General features: G+C 37.5%; 1 protein-coding gene across 9 annotated transcripts in view; it reads left to right on the forward strand.

The window, feature by feature from the left end:
• Positions 1–22,997, forward strand: part of SYTL2 (synaptotagmin like 2) — a 122,237-nt gene extending 99,240 nt beyond the window's left edge. For 6 of the 9 annotated variants that reach the window (XM_012504842.2, XM_030828939.1, XM_012504852.2 and 3 more), the window contains 9 exons: positions 2,427–2,521; positions 5,704–5,823; positions 7,421–7,590; positions 9,389–9,491; positions 12,198–12,368; positions 16,625–16,703; positions 19,132–19,231; positions 20,819–21,024; positions 21,868–22,997. In XM_012504842.2, coding sequence (XP_012360296.2) covers positions 2,427–2,521; positions 5,704–5,823; positions 7,421–7,590; positions 9,389–9,491; positions 12,198–12,368; positions 16,625–16,703; positions 19,132–19,231; positions 20,819–21,024; positions 21,868–22,013 — 1,190 coding nt within the window. In that variant the 3' untranslated portion in view covers positions 22,014–22,997. The remainder of the gene's footprint in view (positions 1–2,426; positions 2,522–5,703; positions 5,824–7,420; positions 7,591–9,388; positions 9,492–12,197; positions 12,369–16,624; positions 16,704–19,131; positions 19,232–20,818; positions 21,025–21,867) is intronic. The other 3 variants (XM_012504838.2, XM_030828940.1, XM_030828944.1) reach the window with 2 other exon arrangements.
• Positions 22,998–24,367: the final 1,370 nt, after the last annotated feature.

Genomic DNA, 24,367 nt, shown 5'->3' on the forward strand with positions numbered 1-24,367 from the left:
TGAATCTAAGAAGCAAATGTATACCTGTGGTGACTAATGCCCATCTACTAATTAATGTCTATCATCAAGCAAAGATAATGTTTGTTCGATCTTTTCTATTCAATTGTAAGATTACTCTACTTAGCTGTGACTACTATCTTAAGGACAAATAACACATTTAAAAAGTACTCAGATGGCCTAGTAAAGCATGCAGCAGTGTGTGTGTGTGTGTGTGTGTGTGTGTGTGTGTGTGTGTGTATATGATTTTTTAGCTTCTTGGTTTCACTCTGTTTCATAAACCCTAGGCACTGGGGGTATGAAGATAATGATACACATATCTACCCTCAGGGCCACAATATTTTAAATAATAATTTCCCAACAGTCTTTGGATATGCTAACAGGGCTTAATGAGGAAAGCAGCTAAATGGAGGAGCCATTAGATAGAAAACCAATGTGCTGATGGCTAAAAGTCAGTGACATGTAGTGGGAAACCTGAAACTTTGCTCATAAGGTCCTCCTGCCAGCAGTGAAGGTGCTGAGCTTTGGCACATGACTTGACAAATTCTTAAGAACTGCCTAGGAAAGAAGACAGTCCAGGCTTCAGCTCTTGTGAGTATGTGCTCTCTGTCTGACTATTGCAGAGGAAACAAGCCTTCTGTCCCTAAGGGGTGTTAGGTAAAGGGGCTTTTCCAATTACTTTTGAACTAGGACATACTTAAGTTTGAGCATCTTATTTTATCTTCCTATGTTTTGTTCAAAATTTAGTCTGAGAAGTAAAAGCAAAACATATATAGACATATATGCCTAAATATCTGTATCTTTATTCATGATCTCCTAATTGGCTTAGTTTATTGGTCAAGGCAAATAGACTAATCCTCTGCTGAACTCTGGGTAAATTAATTTGTCCCTTTTTTGTGATATCTTCCAAAATGACTGTTAGTGCCTTTTCACTGGTAAAGAGTATATTCTTACCACAAAAATCAAATACATGATCCACACACAAATGATGAAAGCCCATAAATCTAAAACTGATTACATTTGAGTAGTGGGTATAATTGAATTTGACCTTCATAGCATCATCCAACAATATACTTTGAAAATAGTAGGGTGCAGTGTTATAACAAAAATGTTTTTGCATTCTTATTGGACTATATTGTGGGACCTAATCTTACAGTGCTACCAGTATAACTCTCCCTAATACACACACACTGTTGTTTAATGGGAAGTGATTAAAGTAGGTGTCATTTTAGTGAGACACCATAAATGCATTTTGATATGCATTTACCTATGGGAGCCTAAGGATAGGTGAAAATTGTTATGTGAGCAAGGATATCTTTAGTACATGTAGCTAAATTTTTAGTTTTTCCTTCATTAGATTTCTTTAAAGATGAATTTAATGTTTAAGGATGAATTTGAGTCTTTTGTGTTATGTATATAAATATAATTTGATTTTTACCTATTTTCTTAATATCTCTTTTAATCATAAAGTCAATGTATCTGTTTCATTCACAATATAATTTAAGATTCTTTATCATATGATACTTATTTGATTAGAAAATACTTATATAGAGCTTACTCTGTGCTAGGTACTAAGTGCCTTGGAAAATATTAACTTATTCATTATAAGAGCTATGATTCACCATAAGAAAAGCTTAGATGTTGTGATTCTTAGACAAAGAAGAAAACAGTTTTCTAACTAGGTGTATGCAAATTAGGATTATAATTTATCCTCTTCTTGTACCTTCTACACATATACTTTCTATATCAGAAAGAAGACATATGCTACATTTTCTTATTAAATTCTTAGAGTACCCTAACTTTAACCATTCTAACTTTGCCTTGGGATATTAAAAATTCTGAATCAATGAGGTATCTAAATAATTTAATTTTCAAAAAATAATGTTTATTTTATAATTCTGAGTGAAAAACACTATCAGAAAAGTAATCCTCGTGCTCACTAAACAAACCTACTCTAAGACACTCAACAACCAGAACACTTTTATTATTGAGTTGTGTACAAAAATCTTGACTGTCCGGATGAAATAGTTTTTCAGCCTGCAGTGTGTTAGTAATATATCTCAAGGAGATGAACCAATAAAGTACAGACCTTGTGGTCTGAAGCTCTGTTGTGAAAAAATAAGCTAAACCAATTCACACTGACAGTATAATTTGAGTCAAGTTCAGCTCCAGTTCAATAAAAACTAATGTTTTTTAAATTAACTTTGTTTTGTATTTGGTTCAACTCCTTGCTAGTTCTCTCTATATATAATTTATAAAAACTGCATGTTGCTAATCTCATGATCCTGTGCATGTGAACTACTCTGCCTTTAACTTTTTTACAAAATCATGTTTGTTCATAGATTAAATAAAAGTATGTTTTCAACTTAATGTCTAATGTTTTCTGACAACTGTAAGAATAATTTTGAAATGGAAATGCTGCTGTTTAGTTTCCACAGTGCCTACACAACCTGATAATCCATTTTCTCACCCTGACAAACTCAAAAGGATGAGCAAGTCTGTTCCAGCATTTCTCCAAGATGAGGCAAGTTTGTCTTTTGTACCTTCAGAAAAATGGAGACAGAGGGTTGGAATTGCTATGCCAAGGTTGGTGTGTTTGTATTCCACTGTGGCAGAGACCAAAGAGGTCAGAAGGACTGGCCCTTGCCTTTCAAGTCAGTAGAAGTAGTGTTGTTGATCCTGGAACAAGGAAAGGCACATCTCATTAGACTCAAACAGTAACTCCTTTTGGTTAGTGAAGTCAAATTGCATAGATTTGGGAATGTGACTTTTGTTTCAAAGTTAGTACAAAATAAGAAATCCAGGAAGGTATATGAACTGATTATTCCTCTGTAGTTTGGAGTAGAGTTGATTTGTGAAAACTTAATTTAGGCAGCATGACTAGTTTGAAAGTGTTTGTTAATAAAGTAACAATGACACAGCAAGCTTTAAGGAGTATTTACTGGGTGCCAGGCACTTTACATATATCATTTAATCCTTCAACAACCCTAGGAGGTAGACACCGTCATTATCCCCACACATTACAGGTAAGGAAACTGAGAGTAGGGGAGATTAACCTTACTCGGCTAGAAGGGGGTTCAACCAGGACTGGAGCACAGATCCAACTTGCGTGCTATTAATGACTATACTATATACTGTACGGTCTTAAGAAAGCACATGACTATAATTTACTGTTCATTGAGTACCTAATACGTGCCAGGTACCTAATACTCATTCTGTCATCTAACTCTTACTAACTATATGTGGTAAGGACTATTTTCTTCGTTTTACAAATGAAGAAAGCCCCAGAGAGGTTAAATAACTTTCCCCAAATCCAATAGCTACTGAGGAGTAGATCTAGGACTTTAACTCAGGTCCTTTGACTTAATTAAGATTCCATGTTCTTGCAATCAGGTAGTTAGGAGCCTAAGCTTTGGAGCCAGATATCCCCAGTCCTGGTTATGATACTAATTTTCTGTGTGTTCATGGACACATTCAGTAACTTCTCTGAGTCTGGTTTCCTTGCACCTACCACATGAGGTTGTGGGGTATCGGTAGGATAATGCAGAGAAAACACATAGCACAGTGCCTGGCATATAATGAGTACCTGGTAAATGTTAGCTGCTACTGTTTGTAGTTTTGGTCTGATTTCTAACGGTGAAATGAAAGGCTTCATTATCAAGCATTCTCTTAGTAGATGGAATGTTGAGGAAAGCTCTGGGCAACACATAAATTATATTCTGTTACTGGCCCGGGCATCCTTTTGTCCATTCTTGGGCCTTCAATGAACTGTATCTGCAAATATTCAGCCCTGGCCTATGGTTAAGAGCACGTGTTACAGTTTCCTTTGGAAAGAATCACTCATTCTTTGGAAGTAATTCATTAGCTAGAAGCCAACAGTAGGCATGCCATGCAGTTCAACCATATAATAATATGAGGCCGGGCATGGTGGCTCATGCCTGTAATCCTGGCACTTTGGGAGACTGAGACGGGCAGATCCCTTGAGGCCCAGGAGTTCAAGACCAGCCTGGCCAACATAGCAAAACCCGGTCTCTACTAAAAATACAAAAAATTTGCTGGGCGTGGTGGTTCATGTCTATAATCCCAGCTACTCGAGAGGGTAAGGCAGGGGAATTGCTTGAACCCGGGAGGCAGAGGTTGTAGTGAGCTGAGATCGTGCCACTGCACTCTAGCCTAGGCGATAGAGTGAGACTAATTTGAAAAAAAAGTGTACGTGTGTATGTATGTGTGCGTGTGTGTGTGTGTGTGTATTTTCGAGGCAAATTATATAACTTCCTGGTTTTTAATTTTTCTCCTTCCTTCAATTTTAACCTGCTGTCGCATAGCTGTACACAGAAGACAGTTCAAATCATCTGGGTTTGTGTATCAGAGATGCCAGAATTAGGCTGTATCATTTTGCATGGGGTATAGGGTTGAACTAGGTATTAAAGAAAGTGGAAATGCAATCAGGCCTTGCTCATCTGTTCCCTTTGAGACCTATCATCAGTCACATTTGTTGAGTGCCAGTTACATGTAAAACACCATTCCAGATCAACAAGTCAGAGTCCTGTCCTTCCAATAATTCACTAATGATCTGATATACTAGGTAGAATGTAGTAGGCGCTAAAATAGAGGGAAATGACAATCAGCATGTGGGGAGAGAGTGTGACAACAGAGACATTTAAAAGATACGAATTTTTTTAATCCTTAAGAAAGGATTCTTATCCACGTAAAGCATTAATTTTGCTTTCCTTTAACTCCTTTATTAATCTGCATTAGAATTGGCATCCATTATTTTGATGCATAATTGCATGGTCCTGGAATATGCTGGCATGAACTAACTACTCCATAAAGGTGTCCCTTAACCCCTGGTGCCACTGAACTGTTCCATAAGCTCTCTAACCCTAAAAGGAGCTCACTCTGAATCATAAATTTTTAAAGCTACTATTTAATAAACTTTAGATTCAAATATAACAAAATTTGTTACTGTAACTTTTCTTTCTTGTCCCAGGTAAATACTTCCTCAGATATGTTTAAAATAAATACCTGTATCTTACTTTTTTTAAAAATGTGTTAAAATCTAATGTGGGTAGAATGTATAATTTAATATACTTACCTCTAGCAACAAAAAGATAAGCATAATAACACAGGAATATGTAAGGGGTAGTTTAAAAATTTTAAAAATTAAAAAATATGTATATGGCCTTGAGTTGAAATAGATGAGACTAGCATTTCTTTTTTCCTAGTTTAATAGTGTGTCAAGTAAAAGATTTGATTTTTAGAGAAGTTAGGGGCTGTGCTAATAATAAGAGGAATTAAACATGATGTTTTGGTTTTAACAGTAAATCTTTTTATTATCTGTGTAAAGTTAATTTCTCATATATACCAGTAGAGTTCCCCAGGCAAACAAATATATAATATTAAAAGAGTGGCAAGAAAGCTCACAATAGTGCTGTCTTCTGCAGCACTTTGGGAGAGACTACTTTGTAGGTGAAAAAAAAATCACTTTGTTATTTTGGTAGCTAAGCACTGCCTTCCTCCTTAGGTGAGGTCAAGGCAGACCACCCACTCCATCCTGAATCCCATACCCTGGCAATTAGCATTAACATCCTTTGACCTTGCATAAATGTCAGTGGGATACCAAAATATCATATTTGCCTAAACAGAGATTCTGATCTTGACTCATTCTGAATTTAAATATTGTGCATATTATATGCTGTTTTGTAGAGTGATGACAGAGAAACAGATACAGCATCAGAAAGCAGTTACCAGCTCAGCAGACACAAGAAGAGCCCGAGCTCTTTAACCAATCTTAGCAGCTCCTCTGGCATGACATCCTTGTCTTCTGTATGTAAACAAAGACTCCATATTAATATCTCTCCGCATCTCTGAACCTTGCTCTGACATGCTCATACTCATTGTAAAACAGCCTCCTTTTGTATTTCTCAGGGCACAAGCAGTTTCTCTAATCCATAATTAGCTTCTGGCTAGCTACATCTATCTTTTTTTTTTTTTTTTAGACTAACAGGGTTCATATCCATCATAAATAAATGTTCATGGAGTTTTTTGTTGTTGTTGATGTAAGTACTTAACAAATAAACTTAAATTTCCAAGAAGGTGAACCACTAAATTTTTCTGTGCAACAAATGGGGTAACTATGATAAAATCTGCTTGTATCAGATATGCTTTTATATATGATTTGCAGGCATAGAATTGAACCTCTCTTTTAGTAATCCTGATGAATCAATATACTGGTTGACATGAAAGAATATGAGAGGTAATTCCTTGCCTTTTAGAAGGCATCTGAGCAGCATTTTAAAAGGAAATATCCTTAAATGTAGTTACTCAGATTTGATTTAAGGGAATCTAATTTGACTTTACATAGAACTTCTTGCATAAGGTGAAGTTGTGTGTGCATGTAGTATGTATGTAAAAATATATGTAAATATATCCACATACACTTATCTGAGTATCAGATATGCATACACATACATATATTTCACCCAAGTATGCTAAACAAATGATAAAACTGTGCTTAAATTCTTGCTAGCCTTGTGTTTCTGAAACCTTTTTTAAAAACCTATTTAAATTGAGTTTCTGCCGATAAAAATCTAACGTCTGCCTTTGGGAAGGTTTTAAACTCCCTTCATCAATCATCCATTTTCTACCCTTCCTGACCTCTAAAAGCGCATGGCTCAGTAAGCATTTTTCTAGATTCGGTGGGTAGGTAACATGGTAAAATTCCTTTTTAGTGCCTTGTGTGTCACTATGATTAGAGTGTCTGGGTTTTCTCACATCTTCTTTCTTTCAGATTTTAAATATTAAGCATGCCTGAAAATGGATGCCTTTGAATGCCACCTAGCATAAAATCACCCTGCTTTGAAATGAGCCAGCATCTAAATAACATTGCATTTCACTTTTCATCTATGTCTTATAGGGAAAATTATTTAAAAACATTACTCGGCTGGGCACGGTGGCTCACACCTGTAATTCCAGCACTTTGGGAGGCCGAGGTGGGCAGATTACTTGAGGTCAGGAGTTCGAGACCAGCCTGGCTAACCTGGTGAAACCCCATCTCTACTAAAAATATAAAAATTAGCTGGGCGTGGTGGCGTGCGCCTGTAATTCCAGCTGCTTGGGAGGCTGAGTCAGGAGAATCGCCTGAACCTGGGAGGTGGAGGTTGCAGTGAGCCAAGATCAAGCCACTGCACTCCAGCCTGGGCAAGAGAGCGAGACTCCGTCTCAAAAACAAAATGAAACAAAAAACTCTAGTCATGTATATCATGTCAGGTTGTCTTTATAGATATGTCTTTATGCTATATTGAATTAACTGCTCTTATAAGCAAGCTAAAGTAATAATGCCAGCAAGGATAATATCCATGATCCTTGTGCTAGGTTTACGAATGAGATAGAGACAAACACTATGTATTTCTGATGCTTTCAGGTGAGTGGCAGTGTGATGAGTGTTTATAGTGGAGACTTTGGCAATCTGGAAATTAAAGGAAATATTCAGTTTGCAATTGAATATGTGGAGTCACTGAAGGAATTGCATGTTTTTGTGGCCCAGTGTAAGGACTTAGCAGCAGCAGATGTAAAAAAACAGCGTTCAGACCCGTAAGTACATTTTAGAGTCACCTACCTTCTCTTAGTTCTCAAACTGTCAATCTTATAGGAATTGGAAGGAAATAATCAAGAGGAGGGAGAGTATGTGTTAAAAGGAATGTTTGAAAAGTTGGGGAGAAATGCTGTTTTATTCTATAAATTCATATGTCAAACATTAAATTATAAAAATCACAGAGAAAGGCCGGGCGCGGTGGCTCACGCCTGTAATCCCAGCACTTTGGGAGGCCAAGGCAGGCGGATCACAAGGTCAGGGGATCGAGACCATCCTGGCTAACACAGTGAAACCCCGTCTCTACTAAAAATACAAAAAATTAGCTGGGCATGGTGGCGGGCACCTGTAGTCCCAGCTACTCGGGAGGCTGAGGCAGGAGAATGGCGTGAACCCAGGAGGCGGAGCTTGCAGTGAGCTGAGATCAGGCTACTGCACTCCAGCCTGGGTGACAGAGCGAGACTCCATCTCAAAAAAAAAAATCACAGAGAAGCACAAAATGTTTCAACTTGGAAAGGACCTTTGGGGTCATCTTGTTCAGTTCCTTCATTTTACAGATAAGAATGCAAGGACCAGAGAAGGCAAGTAACCCATATATGTGAATTCAGATAGAAGCAAAATGAGGAATGAGGACCTGAACCTGTCTCTTTCCACCACACTCTCAAACTTTTTACAAAATTAGGGACACATGGGACACACTTCATAATGCTCAGTGGTATAAAAATAGTTAAGACTCTAGAATGAGAGAATTTTCATATTTAAATTATATCTTACAGAACTTTAGGGGAAATTACTAAAATTATTTTTTTTAAATCACAGGTTTGACTGCACTTCAGTTTTTGTTTTTTTGTTTTTTTTTTTTTTGCAAACGCTGAATGGTATTCCCTACTTATCCCTATGCAGAATTCTGATTCCTAATTATTTTGCTGAGACAAGTGCAATGCTTTTTTCTTTTATTCTTGTTATAAAAACAACTGAGCTCAACATCCTTTATTTTTTTAACATTGAAGATAACTTGACTAGGTATTTACTAAGATTATTTCAAAAGACAGTAACAAAAACTTAAAAATACTGCAAGCACCGAAGCGTTTTCTCAGAAGGGAACAAACTAGGGGAACAAACAGATTTAAGCTCTATGCTGAAAGTGTGAAAGTGTGTTTTCTTTTTTTTTGAGATGGAGTTTCACTGTTGTTGCCCAGGCTGGCACGATCTCAGCTCACGGCAACCTTCGCCTCCCAGGTTCAAGCGATTCTCCTGCCTCAGCCTCCTGACTAGCTGGGATTATAGGCATTCACCACCACACCCAGCTAATTTTATAGCTGTGTGTGTGTGTGTGTGTGTGTGTGTGTGTGTGTGTTTTTTTTTTTTTTTTTTTGAGACCAGCCTGGCTCATGGGGTTTCTCCATGTTGGTCAGGCTGGTCTTGAACTCCCAACCTCAGGTGATCTGCTCACCTTGGCCTCCCAGAGTGCTGGGATTACAGGTGTGAGCCACCTTGCCTGGCCTGGAAGTGTGTTTTCTGCCCCTTTCCACCCCTGCATATTAGTTAAGGCCAAAGGAAAAACGGAATTCAGGAAATGTCCGTTAAAAATCTTCAAAACAATATAAAATGATCCATTCCACTAAAACCCTTTGCACATTTAAGTATAAAGGTATTGGTGGGAAAATTTGTTATTCACTGCTTTTCTCAGTGTCATGAAATAATTATTTCTGCTGTCAGTTTTCAGTGTATTTAAAAAACTAGAGGTGGAAACATTACTTTTATTTTATTTGACTTTGTCTGTTCAATTCTCCTTTTCAGATATGTAAAGGCCTATTTGTTACCAGACAAAGGCAAAATGGGCAAGAAGAAAACACTCGTAGTGAAGAAAACCTTGAATCCTGTGTATAACGAAATACTGCGGGTATCTATGAACTCTCTCTATAGGAAAATCCTAGATGGTGACCTGTTTACCATGTCTTCTTTGGGTAGTAGCTCTGCAGGATAAAGTCAGTCACCAAGAGAGGAGAAGGAAAGGAATAAAAATGTTCTGAGGCTGTTTTGTTTGAGACAAAACAACATGAATGTTGTATACATTATTTCATTCACTCCCCATACATACACTGGCAGGCTGGTATTGGTATCTGCATCTCACAGATGAGGCAAATGAAACTTGGAGAAATGAAGTAACTTATTTAAAAACACATAGCTTGGCTGGGTGAGGTGGTTCACGCCTGTAATCCCAGCAACTTTGGGAGGCCGAGGTGGGTGGATCCCTTGAGGTCAGGAGTTCACGACCAGTCTGGCCAACATGGTGAAACCCTGTCTCTACTAAAAATACAAAAATGGGCCAGCATGGTGGCAGGCACCTGTAATCCCAGCTACTCGGGAAGCTGAGGCAGGAGAATGGCTTCAACCGGGGAGGCAGAGGTTGCAGTGAGCCGAGATCACACCACTGCACTCCAGCATGGGTGACAAGAGTGAAACTCTGTCTCAAAAAACAAAACAAAACAAAACAAAAACAAAAACCCATAGCTGATAAAGTTGAGCATTGCAACCAGAATGATCTTCTAAAAGCACAATTCTGATTACGCTATTTTTCTGCTTTCTATAACCCTTAGGGTCAAAGCAATCTTTCTTAACATGCACACCAGTCCCTTCACAACCTGAACTCCAGCCTCAACTTTCTTCTCTCATAGTCTTTGTTCCAGTCACCCTGAATTCTTTTCGTTATTTTAAGGAAGTATATTTTCTCACAATTCTGTGAATTTCTGTTCCTTCAGGCTGGAATATTCTTCCACACATTATTTCCCTAACTACCTCCTACACTGTCTTAAATACCTCCTCTTATGAGGGGCTGTGCTTAACCCCTAAATTCTCCTGCTGTCTGCTGCCTCAATAATCTTGCTTTATAGCCGGATATGTTAACAGCAGTTTAACTAGTGGTTTTATTGTCTTCCTTGCCATTAAATTATAAGTTCCATGAGGGTAGGGACCAACTCAGTGTTGTTTGTAAACTGTGTGTCTTTGGGCACCTCAGATCTGCCAAGTCAGGTTAATGCTAGTTTTCAGATTTGCAAAAGGAAGATAATAGTACTTACCTACCTACCTTAGCAGTTGAGAACAGTAAATTAGTTAATTTGTGTGAAAGATCAACGCACATTAAGCATTTAATAAATCTTGATCCTTAATCTGGGATAGGTATTCAAAATATGTTTACTGGAAAGATAAATGGACAGATGAATAGAAAGTATACTTGGCTCATATTCTTTTTCTCCCCCAAAACTACATCATGCTGCCTTAGTCATGACTAACAGATCATTTAAAACTAAAAATAAGTGTTGTTCATTCCCTCTTTCTGAAAACTCTGTCCAAGTATTTGATCATCCTCTGGAAAAATAAGCAGTTAAATCAACACTTAGTCATCCATGGTCTGAATTAACCACCTGTAGAATTTTTGTAGCAAGTTTTTAATTACAGTTTAACTGATATACCCTGAAAGAGTCGGACCGACTCAAAGAGTCGCGCCCGATCGGGCTCAAACCAAAGACACGCTGGTCGCCGTCAACAGATTTTATTGGAGGCACCAAGGCAACACCACACGGAGGAGGAGAAGGAAGGAAGAAGGGGCGAGCTCCTTAGGTGCTGGGTTTTTATACTGAGTGGGGCTACGTGGGCATCGGTGATTGGCTTAGGGGTGGGGTTTGGGTAAAAGACAGGAGGTGTTCTTCCCTAATTGGCCTTCTGTTGGCGGGCTCCCAGGGTGGAGAACCCGGAACCGGCGCCATCTTACTGTGCCCATGTTACTTAACATACCCTAGTACCCTGGCTATTTCTGGGTCAGCTACTTCAACCCTACATTCAGGAAAAGCCAGATAATTTAAATGTTAAGCTCAGAGAAAGGCAGACTTACTACAACCACAATGGACATTCAAGTAGTACATCATGAAGCCAAATGGGAATTATTTTTAGATTAGAAGTACTGTTGTCCTTTCCATGATTATATATAATTAAAGATTGACTACATTTGAGATGAAAAACTGTTAGGATGCCAGATCTTTTCTACTTGGCCATATGAAGCAGGAAAAGACAAGTTTATTTATTTTAAATACCTCGTCTGTGTGGGATGTTGATAATGGGGGAGGTGTGTGTATGTGGCGGCATACATGGCATATGGGAACTCTGTTCTTTCTGCTCAGTTTTGCTGTAAACTGAAAACTGCTCTAAAAAGACTATTTTAAAAAAGACCTTGTTCTTAAGTAGAAAACAGAGAATTGGGTTACATTTGATTTGTATTTTAGACTGAATTTTGTATTACATCTAGCCTAAAAATATTCAGCAAAAATTGAAAAATTGGCTTTTATTGTTAGAGAGCTATTACCAACTATGATATTTGAGCCTTGGTTTGTTTTTCCAGAGTGGGGAAGCAAATCAGCTTTTATGAAGGATGGATTTTAGCTCTTTGAAACAAGACACTTAGAATAAGGTGACTTTGCAATATTTTTGGGACTTGAAACCTAACAGATAAGAAAATTTGATATAAACAGATGAATTTTCTCTTCATCTCTGTGTTATAACTTTGGCATCAAGTAATGTTATTCATCATTTAATTTTCTTCTTTGAACTTCAGTATAAAATTGAAAAACAAATCTTAAAGACACAGAAACTGAACCTGTCCGTTTGGCATCGGGATACATTTAAGCGCAATAGTTTCCTAGGGGAGGTGGAACTTGATTTGGAAACATGGGACTGGGATAACAAACAGAATAAACAATTGAGATGGTACCCTCTGAAGCGGAAGGTGAGTCCGGAATTTTTTGTTTGCTTATTTGGTTGGTTGATGTGGGGCCTGGTGTATAGGAAAAAGCTTAATTGCATTTAATTCAGAGTTCAGATCTGTAGTTTGGGATAATTTTAAACTAGAGGAAAAAAAAGAAAGGAAAAGAAGGTTATTGGGAGAATGTTTAAATCATTTAACACAAATGTTTCAGAGACTTCAGGAAGGTCTTTTGAACAATTCAGTCCTTTGAAATTTGATACTGACTTTTAGCCTAATATGTGGCTGAATTTTGATAAATGTTCCATGTGTCACTTGAAACCAAAGTGTATTCAATGATTAAAGGATGTAATGTTCTATATTTATCAATTAAGTCAAAACTGGTTCCTGAAATCTTTTATATCCTCATGGATTTTATGTCTGTGTGTACTGTGAATTACTAGGAGAGTTAGAATTGTGGATTTGTCTTTTTCTCCTTTTAGTTTTACTATTTTTGATTCACTATATTTGAGATTGTCTTATTACATATACATACAACTATAATTGTTATATTTTCTTGATGAATTAACCATTTTATCATTTTGAAATTCCCTTTTTATCTCTAGTAATGCTTATTGCCTTAAAATCTACTTTGCATGTATTTGTATAGCTCTATTAGCTTCCTTTTGATTAGAACTTTGTTTCTATCTTTTGATTTTCAGCCTTTTAAAATTCTTGTAGTTCAGATATATTTTTATAAGCAATAGTTTTGATGTTTTTCCAGTCTTAAAATATGTGTCTCTTAATTGGATTATCTAGTCCATTTGCACTTAATATAATTATTGACATATTTGGGTCCAAATCTAGTATCTTACTATTTGTCCTGTTTTCTTATTTTCATAATTGCCTCCTTTGGGATTATTATTCCATTTCTTCTCTCTCTTAATATGTCAGTCATAGTTTATTTTCATTTTTCTTTATTAGTTCCTGTAGAGATTATAATATGTACCCTTGAATTCAAACTGTAATATAAATTACAACTTTTGCCACTTTCAGAACAATGAAAGGAACCAAGAACATTTTAACTCCATTTACCCATTCTCCCATCCTTTGTGCTATTTTTGGTCATGTTTTAATTGTATATATTTTTAAGTCCCGTAAGACATTACTGTTATTGTTTTACACAGTCTATTAATTTAGATTTAACCACATATTTGCCTTTCCCTTGCTCTTTATCCTTTTCTGGATTTATCTGTGGAGTTGTTTCTTCTGTTCAAGACTCTCCTTTAGTTTTACTCTTAGTGAATATCTCCTGGCAACAGATTCTTTCAGATTTTCTTGGTATCATAACATCTTTTTCAATCTTTGAGGGATATTTTTGCTCTGTTGCTAGGTTGACAATTATTTCTTTCAGTGTTTCGAAGATGTCATTTCATAGTATTTGGTCATTTCTGTTGTGAAGTCAGCTATTAGTCTTATTTTTGCTCCTTTGAAGGTTATGTGTTCTTTTCCAGATTTTAGGATACTTTTCTTTGTCTTTGATTTTTAATAATTGTACTATAATGAGCCTAGGTGTAGTTTTCTTTAATTTATCCTGAGGTTTGGGGTTCAGTGAGCTGCTTGAATCTATCTATGTTTTGGTATCTTTCATCACTTTGAAAATTTCTCAGCAATTATTTCCTCAAATATTACTTTTGCCCCACTATTTTCTTCTCTCCTTCTGGAAACTCCAATTACAAGTATGTTATACCTTTTTATTCTGTCCAATATGTCTCTCATGGTCCTTTCTGTATATTCTTTTTTTCTTATATTTCAGTCCATTTTTTGCTAACCTTTTTACAATTCAACAATTATATCTGCTATGTCTATTCTGTTGTTAAAACCATCTACAAGTTAAGTCAATCTATAATATAAAACTTATATTTTCAAAAGTATATTTTATTTTGACTATTTTGATTCCATTTCTCTCCAAAAATTCTGTCTTAACATTGCCTTTAAAAATATAGCATGCAAAGTTATTTAATGTATGTACTTGAAAATTCCAGTATCTTAAATATTTGTGAGTCCTGCTTATCTATTTTTTAAAATCTTAGTTTGGACACTTAGTTCTTTGTCTTGGTATGCCTGTTCATTTTTTGATCATATGTGGGGGGTTGCATATGAGAACGTTCTAGGAATAATTTGGGAGGATTTACTTTTGCTTCTGACACAGCAGGCATAGACCACCTTCATGTAATCTGGGAATGAACTGACTTTGAAGCACAAGCCCAGTTTTCATGTGATCTGGTCTAGTTTTTGTTTGCTCATATTCCTAGGCTAAGGCCCTTCAGAGGTTCCAACTGAAAGCCATGGGAAATAGTTCTCAAAATCAGCATGCATCTGATTCACCTGAAGGACTTATTAAATCACAGATTCTGGGGCTGGGTATGGTGGCTGTCACCTGTAATCCCAGCACTTTGAGAGGTTGAGGTGTGGATTGCTTGAGTCCAGGAGTTGGATGGAGACCAGCCTGAGGCATGTGGCAAAATCCTGCCTTTGCAAAGAAATTAACCAGGCGTGGTGGCATGCATCTTTAGTCCCAGCTACTCAAGAGGCTGAAATGGGAGAATCACTTGAACCCGGGAGGTGGTGGTTGCAGTGAACTGAGATCATGCCATTGCACTCCAGCCTAGGCAACAAAGCGAGACCCTGTCTCAAAAAAAAAAAAAAAAAAAAAAAAAAAAAATCCACTAGATTCTGAGCCCTATTCCCAAGGTTTATGGGCCCAAGAATACACATTTTTAACAGGTTCCGTGTCAATGCTGCTGGGCTAGAAACCATACTTTGAAAACCACTGGTCTAGAGTGTTTTTCCAGTGCCATTCCTTCTTGGCAGGCCATGGACTCCAAGTTTTGTCTCCCCAGCCTCATGAAACTGCTAAAAGTCCTGCTCACCTTTTCAGTCTCTTTCTGTTAGGCTTTTTATGTGCTCAGTTTGGCACTACTTAAATGTCTCAAAGTGAAAAGCAGAGAAGAATGTCAGACTCTAAGATCTCATTCATTTGAGTGCTGTCTGTGTTAATAATTCCTTAGCACTTTCAAATTGATTTTTAAAATCCCGCCTTGTAAATTGTTCTTAGTTTAGGGGTTGATGTGATCCAAGCTAGTTCATCGTAGTAGGAAGTGATAAATATAACTAATACAAACGATAACTTAGTGTCTAGGCAACAGTGGAACTGTTTTAGTTCCACTAAAGAAATGGTTCTCAAATGTTATATCAAAATCACTTGAAGCACTTATTTCTAGCCCTACCCAAGACCTGAACTCCTCAGAAGATATCAAAAGCATCTCATTTGTAACTGGCTACCATTACGTTTCTGATACATACCCCAAGTTTTGAAAATAAAGCTCTAAAGAGCCAGGATTTGAAAGTAAAACTATCTTATACAGGTTTAGCATCCCTAATCCAAAAATTTCAAGTCCATAATGCTCCAAAATCTGAAACTTTTTGAGTGCCGATATGATGCCACAAGTGGAAAATTCCACACCTGCTTCATGTGATGGGTTGCATAAAGTTATTAAAAATGTTATATAAAACTACCTTCAGGCTATGTGTAGAAGATGTATATGAAACATAAATGAATTTTGTGTTTAGAATTGGCTCCCATCCCTAAGATATCTCGTTACGTATATGCAGATATTACAAATTTCAAAAAACAAATCCGAAATCTGAAACATTTCTGATCCCAAGCATTTCAGATAAGGAATATTCAACGTGTACTTGAAAATAACAAATAGAAGTTTAAAAAATTATTGTTCAGTCTTTGTTATACTTACAGAATTCTATGCATTTGGCCTAAAATAATCAGATTAGTGCAGCTTTGAAAATGTAAGATATGGCCTTTTCCCGCTTACTTTCACACACTATCTCATACTCCTTCAAATAAAGGGAATACAAATAAATTGTTTTATATGCTGGCTTAATAGCTAATAAAATATTTATGTTTTGATCAAAATTAAAGCATTCTAAGAAACCTCTCCCATCTCCAAGAAAGCCATTCTGGTTTCTTCACCATCTTTGAGACTAAAGGCCTTGAAATATTTTCTGGGTATCCTCCAAGATTTTTCAAGATAGACAGCCTAGTTTTCCCAGGTATTAAGGCAACAGTCTAGTTCTGATGCAGAGAGAAATTTTAATCCAGAGCACTCATAAGTGACACCTGTTCCCAGAAATGGGACAGATATGGTTCTGCAATGGGACCTATACCAACAAACAGGATGAAAAGTCTGTCTCCCACCTGCTGACATTTCTTCACTTTTCAGACAGCACCAGTTGCCCTTGAAGCAGAAAACAGAGGTGAAATGAAACTAGCTCTCCAGTATGTCCCAGAACCAGTCCCTGGTATGTAATGATTTTCTGTTCAGATTTATGTCCTTTCCTTATCCCTCCCTTCTCACAATATTTATTAATGCGTTTTCAAAGGCGAGGCCCTAAACAAACGTATCAAGTTAGTAACATATAGACCAAATGAGTCTATTCATAGTTGTAAATAAGAAAATTCTTTTTTTGTTATTGTGGAAAAAAAAACATAAAATCTACCTTCTTCACCATTTTTAAGTGTACAGCTCAGTGGTGCTAAGTATATTCACATTGTTGGGAAACAGATCTCCAGAACCTTTTCACTTGCAAATCTGAAACTCTTTATCTGTTAACCAACAATTTCCTTTTCCCCTACTACCAGCTTATGGTAATCATGATTTTACTTTCTGTTTCTATGAGAAAGTTCTCATTTTTTTTTTTTTTAGTTTATAGTCATTAGGTTTCACCTCACTCTCCAAAAAGTTTGTATCTGCACAATTTGAATGGCTTGTATTCAGAATTTGTGTATTCCTGTGTTTGGAATTTGGACTTATTGATAGTGCTATAAGAATAGAACTTGAGTGTTCTTTTTCACAGGTGGCAATTAAGAGGACTCCAGAGAACTTAAAGCTCATTCACCCTCCACTCTCAGGGTCTCATTAAGAGATAGAGCTTTTCCCTCAAGATTATCAATTGCCTCCTTGTCAGGTCTTCAGCCCAGTTAAGGAGCAAGAGACTAGCAGGAAATGAATGCCAGCCAGCTCCTTGCTCCATTTCCCAAGCAAGTTCCCCAAGTTAGTCTCTTTAAGAATCTGTATGAATGTTATGGCTGAAATCCAGGGTTGTAAACTCAAATGCTTTCAGTAAACAGGCAGCGAAGCTAGTGAGATAGAAGAAATAATTGATGGTGAGGATAGTGACTGAACTAAAGAAAAGCATTCTGATGTAGTTTATACCGCCCCCCATGCCCCAAAAAAGAAAGAATTAGAGGGCAAGCAAAGCATATTTTCAGGCCAGATTGCTGTCAGATTACCACCTTTGAACTTCTGGATTTTCCTAAAAGGTAGATTCTTTTGCATATAATTTGTATCCTATCATTTAAACTCAACATTCATAGAAACCCCATTTCCCTTTTTCCTTCTATCACTTGGTAGTAGAGGGCAGGGGTATTGTGTGTTGTGATGGGTGCCACCATGTCTGAATTTTTGTCCATGTAGTTTTTCTTCCTTGAAATGGCTTCCTCTTCTCCTCAACCTGCCAAAGTCTTAGATGAAGCCCCATCTCCTTCATAAAGCTTTGCCTAACTATATTAGATCTCACTGATCATATCATCTTCTAGAACATTACAGTAATAACTTGGAGTTTCACTATATATTACATTTTTATCATTTTTTTTGAATTATTCTCTCCAACATAACTATAAACATTTCCCAAGGGCATAGATTATTTCATGTATTCTCTGTATATCTAATGATGTTCCTAGCATAGCACAGAGATGAGCATATGATAGATGCTCACTAAGTACTGTTTGGTTGACTGATTGAGCTAACCCATTCAGAAAAATCTGGTGGCATTCCTCTGTTCGTATGAACCCAGCCTAGACAACAGTTTCAGACTAAGCCAACTTCTTAGTAATTATCTGCCTATAATATTAACTATTATGTATGTACATACAATATCCCTATAAAATGTTTAACCACTCTTGACTGGGTGTGGTGGCTCATGCCTGTAATCCCAACACTTTAGGAGGCTAAGGCAGGTGGATCCCTTGAACTTGGGAGTTCAGGACAAGCCTGGGCAACATGATGAAATTCTGTCTCTACAAAAACTTAAAAATTAGCCAAGTGTGGTGGCACATGCCTGTAGTCGCAGCTACTCCAGGAGGGCTAAGGTAGGAAGATCTCTTGAGCCCAGGAGGTTGAGGCTGCAGTGAGCCATGATTGTGCCACTGAACTCCAACCTGGGTGACAGAGTGAGACCCTGTCTCAAAAAAAAAATATATATATAACTACTCTTAAAAATGACTATACCTTAGCCAATACCTGTTTTGGTTACTTTATACCCAAATATGTTTTAAATGTCTTCCACTAGCACCAATTGATATTGGTATTAATGTTTGAAAGGTATATGCATTTCATTGAGATGTTTTGAATACAACTGTAAATGGATGATTCACATTCCTGATGTTTGATTTTGTTGAACCAAGCAAAACCCCAAATGAATGATGTACTAATGATGTAATACTCTGTACTTAAAGTCAATATGAATTCTTTTTATAGAGCTATCAATTTTAGGAAAACCAGATTATGAAAGACTTAGTTAAGACTGTATAGATTTAATCAGTTCAGATGATACCATCAAGTACTAGCTAGTATCTCCGTGCCAGAACATTTTTAGGCTGACATCTTTGGATGCAGTATTGCCAAGGGAGAACTGGCAGTGAAGATTTTCTCTTCTTTTTCTATTATAGGTAAAAAGCTACCTACAACTGGAGAAGTGCACATCTGGGTGAAGGAATGCCTTGATCTACCACTGCTAAGGGGAAGTCATCTAAATTCTTTTGTTAAATGGTAATAGTATTGATGACTCTGTCTGCATCAGTTCTGTAGCCTGGCCTTTGCTGGTTAGTTTCAGTTCTCTATATCTGTAATGCTGACTCATCATTCATAATTTAAATGAATTTACTTGGGATAATGGAGACATGAACTGGAGGAATCTATATCATGAACTCTCAAGGCTTCATTTAGCTTTAAAATCATAAAGTAAGAGGTCAAATGAAACTAGAGACCTCATACTCAATATGTAATGTCTTCTAGGGAAAACATCTGTTGGTGAGGGCAATAATCAGTTCAAAAGAGTTTATTAAATTTCTGATGGTAACATGTCACACCCCTTGACTCCTTTATGGAGCAGGGAGAATTCCGTCTTTCCTTTGTCCCACCTGTTTTGTGGCCTATTTGCAAAGGGTCATTGTATGAGACTGCAGATATTTGGAAAATGATTTGCTAATCAACCCTTACTAAGAGCTTGAGACAATTTGGGTTTTTAAATGGCAAACTCTTCTCTCTGTTATACATATAAAGTGGCTGGCATCTAGTAAATAATAACCAAACAGATATTAGTATGTTCTCCTAGTTTCTCTAATGTTATTTATATATAGCCTACCAGAAGACCAACTGTAGCTTTTTGAATATATGTGACATATATCTGGTAGGGCGAGGTGTCTCATGCCTATAATTCCAGGACTTTGGGAGGCCAAGGCAGACGGATCACTGGAGCCCAGGAGTTCAAGACCAGTCTGGTCAACATAGCAAAACCCCTTCTCTATTAAATAAATATATATATATGTGACATATATCTAAGTAGCATAGATGATATTATGATTTTCCCTACACATACTTTCTATAGATGTCAGCTGGTAAGATTTTTTGGTTCAAGTCAGCCCCATTCTAAGACCAAGTCAGTCAGGCACATTCTGAGACCATTCACAGACCTTCTTGCCGTGTATTGCCACTTGTATTGTCTTATATTGCCACTTATAAGAGGCATGGTAGGTTAAAGTTCATTTTAATTGTTATCATAAATGAAATGTAAGTGATTGTAAAAAAAAAAATTACATAATTTATTTCCGAAGTCAAATCTAGCAATTTGGAGAGGTTTCTCTTCTTTTTCTATTCTGTACAACACAAAAGTCTTAGGCTATCACAGCTAATCAGGATAGCCTGTGCTTGCAAATTTTAAAGGAATCCTCAAATGATTACTAGCATATTAAGCACTTACTTAATGCAGGCATGGAGCTAAGTGTTTTGCATATGTTATTTAATTCTAATTTTAGCCTTATGAAATGAGCATCACCATTCCCAATTTATAGATGAAGAAGCAAGTGTCCGTGAGGTTGAGTAACTTTCCCTAAAATGCATACCCAGGAGGTAGCAGAGTCAGGATTCAAACCAAGTATGGCCGACTCTAGGTCCAGAGTCTTTTCAGCATGATGTGTCCCTACCCCCTACCCCACTGTCTGCCAAACCACCACCACCACTATCTCTCCACATCTTTTCCTCCATTGTCAATCTTTAATAGCTGTGTTCTTATGTATCGAAAGCATGAATGTTCACTATCTTACTAAAATGCTCCCACAATCATGCCTCTTTTTGTAGTACCATCCTTCCAGATACAAGTAGGAAAAGTCGCCAGAAGACAAGAGCTGTAGGGAAAACAACCAACCCTATCTTCAACCACACTATGGTGTATGATGGGTTCAGGCCTGAAGATCTGATGGAAGCCTGTGTAGAGCTTACTGTCTGGGACCATTACAAATTAACCAACCAGTTTTTGGGAGGTCTTCGGATTGGCTTTGGAACAGGTACTGTTTGCTACATTTTTAATTCTCCATGAGCCAAATTTTTCTAGAGATACTAGAGGTTTGTTTGTTGCTTTGCTTCTTCCCAGTGAAAACTGAGATATCCTGAAAACAGGTATCTGTTAAGTATAGTGAAATAAAGGAGGAAAGAAATGTCAGGTTGTGTGCCAAGGGCTCCAGATATGAGGATTAACAGGGTGAAGTGTCTCTCCATATAGAGCTTAAGTTATCGTGGCAGTGGCAGGGACAGAAAAGCCTTCATCACTAGTCTGCCCTGCAAAAACATTTATGGTCCTTCAAGGCTAAATATATGCTTTAAGTAATAACAATAACATTTATGGAGCACCAGTCACTGTATTAAATGCTTCATTTACATTATTTCATTGAATCCTCACAAGTCTATGAGGTAATTACTAATGTTACCCCCAAAGGAACTGATAGTCCAAGAAAGTAAGTAACACAGCTACAAAGTGGCAGAGCCAAGATTCAAAATTGAGTATGTTAGACACTAAAGCCTTAGTCACACTAACCTAGAGATTATCTAGTGTCATCTCCAACCCAGTGCAGGAGTCCTCCCAACTCCCTTATTCCCTGATGAATTTTCATCTGGCCTTTACATTAACTTGAAGAAAAATCGTTGCTCTGGGAATTATGGTAATGATTACAAAAATGGAGTCACTCAGACAGTTGAACAGTTCTTCCTTATATTGAGTCTCACATCTGCCCTCCCAGTGAAGAAAGCTCCTCCTAGCTTCCACTGGTGGTTATAATTAGGGAATGACTTTCCGTCTTTCCCCCACCCCCAATGAGCTGTTTCTTTCTAAATGCAAAGCTTCCTTTTTTCAGGTAAAAGTTATGGGACTGAAGTGGACTGGATGGACTCTACTTCAGAGGAAGTTGCTCTCTGGGAGAAGATGGTAAACTCCCCCAATACTTGGATTGAAGCAACACTGCCTCTCAGAATGCTTTTGATTGCCAGGATTTCCAAATGACCCCAAATTCCACTGGCTCCTCCACTGAAACTACTAAGCTGGTGGAATCTGATCTTGAAAATCTGAGTAGGTGGACAAATATCCTCACTTTCTATCTATTGCAACTAAGGAATACTACACAGCATGTAAAAGTCAATCTGCATGTGCTTCTTTGATTACAAGGCCCAAGGGATTTAAATAATAACAAAATGTGTAATTTGTGACTCCAACATTAAAGAAGATATTTGAACAAGCTAGGAAAATTGAATTTCTGCTGCTGCTTCAAAGAAAAAGCTGCCCCAGGGCATTAAACATGGGGTATTGTTAACAAGCAAAATGTTCTTGTTTGCCATCATGTGTTTCACACCACAATTCTGTGCCACAGTTAAGAGGCTCTGGTACCCTTGCAGGATCTTTGTAGGTTGTGGGGAAAAAGTAGCAGAAAGATACTCAAAGTGGAGCGGGGAATGGAGACAGAACATCAGTGATGATAAAAAAAAAAAAAATGGACCTTAAGAAACGATTTACTCTGTAATCTCTAATAAAATATGGAATTCCATATTAGGGCAATGAGACTGAATTTACTGGTGTTTTTCTGCCTTGAGAAAACAGGCAGTTAAAACAAGCCTCAAATGTATTTTAGTGCCACCCACTGGCTGTAGGTAAAATTCAGTTGTTGGCTTGTTTTAACTTAATTCTAAAATAGGTCTCAAGCCTGTATTTTTATGAGTTTATTTTTTTAAAACCCTGCATATATATGATTGTTTTTCTTATAACTTTACTATATGAAAGCAGCATAAGAGTAGTCACAAACATGTTTTGCAACAAAGTTTTAATTAGAATGTAAGTTGTTCAGTTATATTGTACTTCTTATGTATGTAAAATTTTCATAAAGTATTTTGTAAAAACCCTTAGAATAAATTATCATTTGATTTAAATTGTATTAGAAAATTAGCCTGACTTCTCATTTTAAATAAAATATTTTAGGAATTCTAAACATCTAAATTTCCTAACAAGGCTAATGAACTTCTTCTGGGCTAATATTTCTACAGTCTTCACTGCAATTCTGGGCATCATCTCCCCTAAGTGGGCAACTTTGGCTATGTTATTAAGAGTAGGATTTTTATTTTTATTTATTTTGTTTTAAACGACATAGCAGATCTCAAGGATTTTTTTTTAAAGTAGTTAAAATGCTTTGGGGATGATTTTAGTATATGAAGCACATTACTCTCCCTTAGGACCCAACCAGCTTAATTTTCTCAAAACAAGCACTGATTTAATGTAGGTTCAAGAAAGCCTGAGTGACAGGCGAACATGGGATCTTACAACAAGCATCTCATAAATGTCACTGAAAACAACTAGAATGCTTGCCTGTTTTCCCAAACAGGTGCTAGAACGTTCTACCCACTTGTCAATAAGAGCGACTAACCTAGGTCAATGCCCTTTCCATTGTCTCCTCAGGTGTTTTTTTTTTTGTTTTTTTTGAGATGGAGTCTCACTTGGTCACCCAGGCCGGAGTGCAATGGTGTGATCTCGGCTCACTGCAACCTCCGCTTCCTGGGTTCAAGCAATTCTCCTGCCTCAGCCTCCTGAGTAGCTGGGATTACAGGTGCCCACCACGACGCCCGGCCAATTTTTGTATTTTTAGTAGAGGTGGGGTTTTACCATGTTGGCCAGGCTGGTCTCGAGAATTTCTGACCTTGTGATCTGCCCGCCTCGGCCTCCCAACCCAGGTTTTTTATTAGAGTGCTTAGTCTAGCTCTATTTATCGTTCCTGCTCTGACCTTAGGGAAGGGCAAAATGAGCTAATTAGAGTCACACTTCCTAGAGCACAGTGGCAGAAGCACAAACCCTGTTCTGGCTTGTGCCACATCATAGTACAAGCTACTTTCTCAGCCTTTCTTTCAGTTACCTGTAAAACCAGCATCCAACCAGCTCTGGAGCACTAATGAGATTGGCTCCTTTATCTCCCCATCTAGGACCAGGACTGCCTGCCTCGTCCTATCCCCTGATCCCTCATCTTCAAAACACCAAAGTGGAAAATAGAACCCCCCACCTTCCTTGCATCTATCCACAGCACTTCTGACTGCCTCAAGAAGTCCAAGGAGAGGTTTCACATGAAAAAAAAGTATAAATCATAAATTTAATCTTACCTGGTTCAAAAGGAAGGCTATGTGTGAGCTTCATGCTTTATAAAATGTAAGCATGGCTGGGTGTGGTGGCTCATGCTTGTAATTCCAACACTTTGGGAGGCTGAGACAAGAGCGTTGATTGAGGCCAGGAGTTCAAGACCAGCCTGGGCAGCATAGCTAGGTCCCATCTCTAGAAAAACTAAAAAAATTAGCTGGGCATGGTGGTGTGTGCCTGTAGTCCTA

This window comes from Nomascus leucogenys, chromosome 15, assembly GCF_006542625.1.
Source record: "Nomascus leucogenys isolate Asia chromosome 15, Asia_NLE_v1, whole genome shotgun sequence".
Taxonomy (NCBI): Eukaryota; Metazoa; Chordata; class Mammalia; order Primates; family Hylobatidae; genus Nomascus; species Nomascus leucogenys.